The sequence below is a fragment of the Nicotiana sylvestris genome, chromosome 8 (assembly GCF_000393655.2).
Source record: "Nicotiana sylvestris chromosome 8, ASM39365v2, whole genome shotgun sequence".
Classification (NCBI taxonomy): Eukaryota; Viridiplantae; Streptophyta; class Magnoliopsida; order Solanales; family Solanaceae; genus Nicotiana; species Nicotiana sylvestris.
In genome coordinates, this window is record NC_091064.1 from 176803205 (window position 1) to 176808883 (window position 5679).

General features: G+C 38.2%; 1 protein-coding gene across 1 annotated transcript; it reads left to right on the forward strand.

Annotated features, from left to right (window-relative positions):
- The first annotated feature begins 2202 nt into the window (after positions 1-2202).
- LOC138876049 (uncharacterized) lies at positions 2203-2915 on the forward strand. Its single transcript, XM_070154936.1, has 2 exons — positions 2203-2416; positions 2569-2915. Exons 1-2 carry the CDS (start codon positions 2203-2205, stop codon positions 2913-2915), a joined length of 561 nt encoding a protein of 186 aa, XP_070011037.1.
- The last annotated feature ends 2764 nt before the right edge of the window (positions 2916-5679 follow it).

A 5679-nucleotide genomic window follows, 5' to 3' on the forward strand; every position in this document is an offset into this window, starting at 1 on the left:
ATGCGCACCTGTTATGCCTCTCCGCATCTGTGACCTCACAAGTGCGGACAAATCTTTCATACCTATGGAAATCCCTCAGCTTAAGCCAACCTCGCTTCTACACCGATCCAGCCGCACCTGCGGCCAACCCCTCGCAGGTGCGATTACACTAGAAAACTCCCAACTTCAGCAACGTACTAAGTCTCATTTTCGATTCGTTAACCTTCTGAAATCAACCCGATGTCCCCCGGACCTCAACCAAACGTACCAACAAGTCCTAAAACACGATATGAACTTAGTCGAGCCCTCGAATCACCTCAAACAACATCAAAAACACGAATCACACCCCAATTCAAGCCTATTGAAACTAAGGAATTCCAACTTCAACAAACGACACCGAAACCTATCAAATCACGTCCGATTGACCCTAAAATTTGCACACAAGTCACAAATGACACCACAGACCTGCTCCAACTCCTAGAACTCCAATCCAAGCCTAGTAATCACAAAGTCCACTCTCGGTCAAACTTCCAAATTTCCAATTTTCACCATTTCAAGCCTAATTCAACTACGGACCTCCAAAACACAATCCGGATAAGCTCCTAAGTTCAAAATCATCCAACGGAGCTAACGGAACCATCAAAACTCCAATCCTGAGTTGTTTACATATAAGTCAACATCCGGTCAACCTTTTTAACTTAAGCTTCCAACTTTGAGACTAAGTGTCTCAATTAATTCCGAAACTTCTCCGGACCCGAACCAACTACCCCAGCGAGTCATATAACAACTGAAAAGCATGAAATGAGCAATAAATGGGGGAACTGAGCTACAAATCTCAAAATGGTCGCTCGGGTCTTTACAATAATCATTTGAAATACTCGACTCATCACATCACGGAAGTAACAACAACTGGATTATATCAAACATTAGCCAATAAGACCATATGAGTAAACTCAGTTGTGTTTCTTATAAAGGAAAATAATTCCAACAAAAATATTTTCCCGTGGTTGTTTAGGTATAATAGAAGTACATAACATATAGTAAGGGTGCAAGGTGTATGATAGGGTATACAGTTAGTGTTACACTATAAATGTTGGCAAGTGATATGGAGTAAGAATATGGATATTTGCAAGATTTGATTTCCATTTACAAGCAAACAAAGTCATTATATTCCTTGTGGCAAAAAATGTATTAAAGGTGATTTATAAGAAAAAGTTAGAAGACGTAGGAAGCTCGAAAGGACCCATTGTCAAATGCTCAAAAGAACGGACAACACTCTAGCATTCCACTTGACAAACTGCTAATTTCATTAGAACCATCTATAGAAACCAATCGGAGAGAAGTCAAACGATATTGTCCATTGGGAACAGGAATTTAGAAGGAATTACGGCAACTTGAAATCTTCAATTCCTCCAGAACTCATGGAACTCTTTGCAAAGATCAACACAGTCATTTAAGAGAAGATTCAGAGCTAGATTATGAAGAGATGCAAAAACACAGGTCAATTTGGGACCTTATTTTACGGACAAACTTTCAAGCTTTTTATTTTTGTGTTGCCACTCATGTGAAAGGCATGTGTGCTCTTTAACATAAGCGATGCTAAGCATTATGAGAGAGATCAAGTTCCTATATAAGCTCCATTGTGTCATATCACTATCGACTCAATCAATGATTTGGAGTAGTTTTTATTAAGATTAGAATTGTATTTATTCAGTAGTTAGTTATTATTGTTGCTTTAGTCAGTTATTATTAGCTGTTAGTTGGTTGTTAGTTAATGCTTAGCTGTCTATTAGTTGTCATTTCCGGATTAGTTAGTTAGCTTAGTGCTCACTGTATATAAGAACTACTCTGCAGCATAATTGAGTTTGAGTTTCACTTTTCTCAATTAGAGACTTCATCTCTGTTTCTCCTCTTCTTCAATCGATATTCTGTAAGCTTCTAATTGCTTCCTCCATTGTAGCTGTGAAGCTTTATAAGCTTGTAATTCCAAAGCTTGACATGGTATCAGAGCAGTTATCACGACTAAGCGATCCGTATAATTGAATTGCGCAGGGTACTGCCGTCTTCGTGCTCAAAATTAGGGTTCATTTTGGTGTGATATCAATCCTCAAGCAAACAAACAAATCGAAGCTGCACTCATTTAATTGAGGTTCTCTACATCTTCATTCACTCGTTCAATCGGTGTTTGTCCTCTTTCATTTTCTGCTTCAAGCTAAACTAATCATGGCGGTAGACGACCCAAATACTATTACTGTGACAACAGCAAAGATCCAATCGACAATCGATGTAAGTAGTCCGCTTTATATTCATCCTTCTGACAGTCCTGGACTGGTTTTAGTTCTAGTTCCTTTTGATGGGCTAGTATATCTTTCATGGAGGAGAGGTGTATTGAGGGCCCTCTCTATTAAGAACAAATTAGGTTTCGTCACTGGGGAATGTGAAAAACCTAATTCGAAGTCGTTAAACTTTAGATAATGGGAGAGACGTGGCGATATGGTAACTTCATGGATTTTGAATTCACTTGCTAAAGATATTGCGGATAGTGTAGAGTATGTAAATAATTCAGTTGAATTGTAAAAAGAATTGAAGATCATTATGATCAAACAAATGGGGAAAAACTATACCAGATCCAAAAGGAGATTGATGATTTGAGTCAAGGAGTACCCGCCATTACTGGATACTATACTAAAATGAAGAAACTATGGGAAGAGTTAACCAATCTCAGAGCAAAATCCCTCTGCAGCTGTCAGTGTACCTGTGATGCAAAGGAAAACATGCACAAAGTTGAACAGGACAGAAGATTGATACAATTCCTGATGGCTTTGAAAGAGGTTTATACTATAGTTCGAGGGAGCATACTGATGTTGAATCTCTTGCCTTCAATGGCACAAGCCTTTGCACTTCTGGTGCAAGAGGAGAAACAAAGAGAATTTTGACCTAGAAATCAACTGAATTTTGAATCTACTGCAATGAATGCTGGTACAACAACTCCAAGAGGATTCAGAACAAATTACTCAGTAAACAACACTAGGCCCAGGCCCTTTTGTGACTTTTGCAAAATACTAGGACACACCAAAGACAAATGTTTCAAACTTTATGGATATCCACAAAACTTCAATCGACAAGAAGCCTAGAACCATAATTTGAATACCCAAAATCACAATCAGTATCCCAGGAATAACAAAGGAAAGAGTATTGCAGCAAATGCTGTAACTGGTGTGCAAGGCATGCCACCAGATGCAATGACAAACCAAGGAGAAGATCTGGAGCATCAGGGAAGTAACAATAACCAAAACATGAATCTTTCAAAGGAGCAATATGACCAAGTAGTGAGGCTGCTTCAACATTTCCAAAGTGATGGTGCAGGAGATACTTCAAGTAATACAAATGCAGCCAATGGAACAATAAAGTTTGCAGGAAACTTTGCAGGTATTGTGACTTGCACTTCTTCTATAGATTTTGACAAACTCTCATGCAAGCGCTTTCAAGCAAAGGATGACTTATAGATTCTAGACTCAAGAGCTTCATACCACATGACCTTTAACAAGACATACCTACAGAATATAATTGCACTATCATATCCTTTACTTGTGAAACTACCAAATGCTTACAAAGTCAAAGTAGCAGAAGTGAGAACTGTGCCTATTTGTTCCTTCTTTCAAATACAATCTTATCTCTATCAGTTCATAACAACACATCTCAAATGTCTAGCTTCTTTCTCTAACACATGATGTCTTCTGCAGACCCCTTCTATGAAGAGGCCTCTGGAGATTGGTAAGGTTCATGATGGGTTGTATCTTCTCTGCTCAGACTGCTTAAACAAAGGAAGTTCTGCTATAGCAAAGAAGAGTGCACCTTCCTATTTCTCCATGAGAAAAAATCATGATAGTGCAACACATTATTTTTCTCATTCTTGTTAGTCTTGTCCTCCTGTAAATATTCAGTGTCCTTCCCATTCATGTGATCCCTGTTCTACTGTAAATACTGTGTCTCCATGTTTAATTGTAAATACTTTTACTTGGAATAAAACAAACAGGGGTTATGATTCTAACTCTTTTTCAATTGATACAAGTGACATAAATCTGCTATGGCACTATAGACTTGGGCATGTACCTTTTGGGAAGATGAAAGGGATGTCTAACATACCAGTGACCTTTGCATCAAAACAACTTTTTTTTGTTCTATATGCCTTATGGCCAGACAAACTAGACTTCATTTTCCCTTGAAAGTTACAAACACCACTACTATATTTGATCTCTTACATGTTGACTTGTGGGGACCTTATCATGTACCCACTCATGACAATTTTAAATACTTTTTTACTATAGTAGATGACTTTAGTAGGTCCACTTGGACTCATCTACTCAGTTATAAGAGTAGTGCATTACACACTCTCAGAAGTTTCATATCTATGGTTGAGACACAATTTACTACCAGTGTAAAGTGCACCAGATCAGACAATGGTTTGGAATTTACTAGAAGTGAAGCCACCTTATTCTTTCAGTCCAAAGGAATTGAACATCAAAGAACATGCCCTTATACACTCCAACAAAATGGCATAGTAGAAAGAAAGCATGAATACCTATTAGAAACTGCCATGGCCTTACTATTTCAAGCCAAACTCCCTTTGAAATATTGGGGAGAATGTGTACTTACAACAACTTTTCTCATTAATCGATTGCCCACTGTACCTTTAAAGAACAAATGTCCTTTTAAATTGTTGTATGGAAAGAAACCAAATTACTCACACTTAAGAAGTTTTGGTTGTCTATGCTATCCAACTATTCCTAAACCTCACAGAGACAAGTTTGAGCCAAGGGCTTCTCCGCATGTATTTGTAGGTTATTCTTTTGGTGTCAAGGGGTATAATGTGTTGAGTCTAAATACCAAGAAAATCTTTGTATCTAGAGATGTTGTTTTTCATGAGTCCATCTTTCCTTTCTCTCTTCCATCAGTGTCAGTTCCCTCTTCTTCATTACCTCATACTGCTGCACATCATGACTACTCTGATGTATTTCCCTCTTATCCTACTCATAGTGTCACAACTCCTCAAAGAGATGTTTCTGTTACACCCATCTCAATGTCACCTAATCACACTATACTCTCACCTATTCCAATGTCACCTAATCACACTATACATTCATCTCTTATCCCTAACACCACTTCACCACAAACAACATCTCCAAACACTTCAAGAATTAATCAGCTCTATCCTTCTACACTAAAACCCAATCAGAGAGTATCCAGTAGAGTATCTAAAGTTCCATCTTACTTGTCTGAATATGTATGTTCTGTGCCCAATCTGAAACAACCTCAGAATGTTGAAGTCACTCAGACTAACTCACCTTTCTCTCTCAATGCCCCTTTTACCCAAAACAATCACATTACTCCCGATGTCTTGAGTCCTGATAGCCAGCAGGTTGTGAGAAATATTTGCAATGACATAGAGTCTTTTTCTTATGAAGAAGTAGCAGGCAATCCTACCTGGCAACAGGCCATGACCCAAGAATTTGAAGCACTTTATGCAAATAACACCTGGACATTGGTTCTATTGCCTGCTGGAAAGCAATCCATAGGCTAAATGTGGATATACAAGATCAAACATAAAGCAGATGGAAGTGTAGAGAGATACAAAGCTAGATTAGTTGTAAAAAGATATACACAGAAGGCATGAGTAGACTATACAGAAACCTTTTCTCC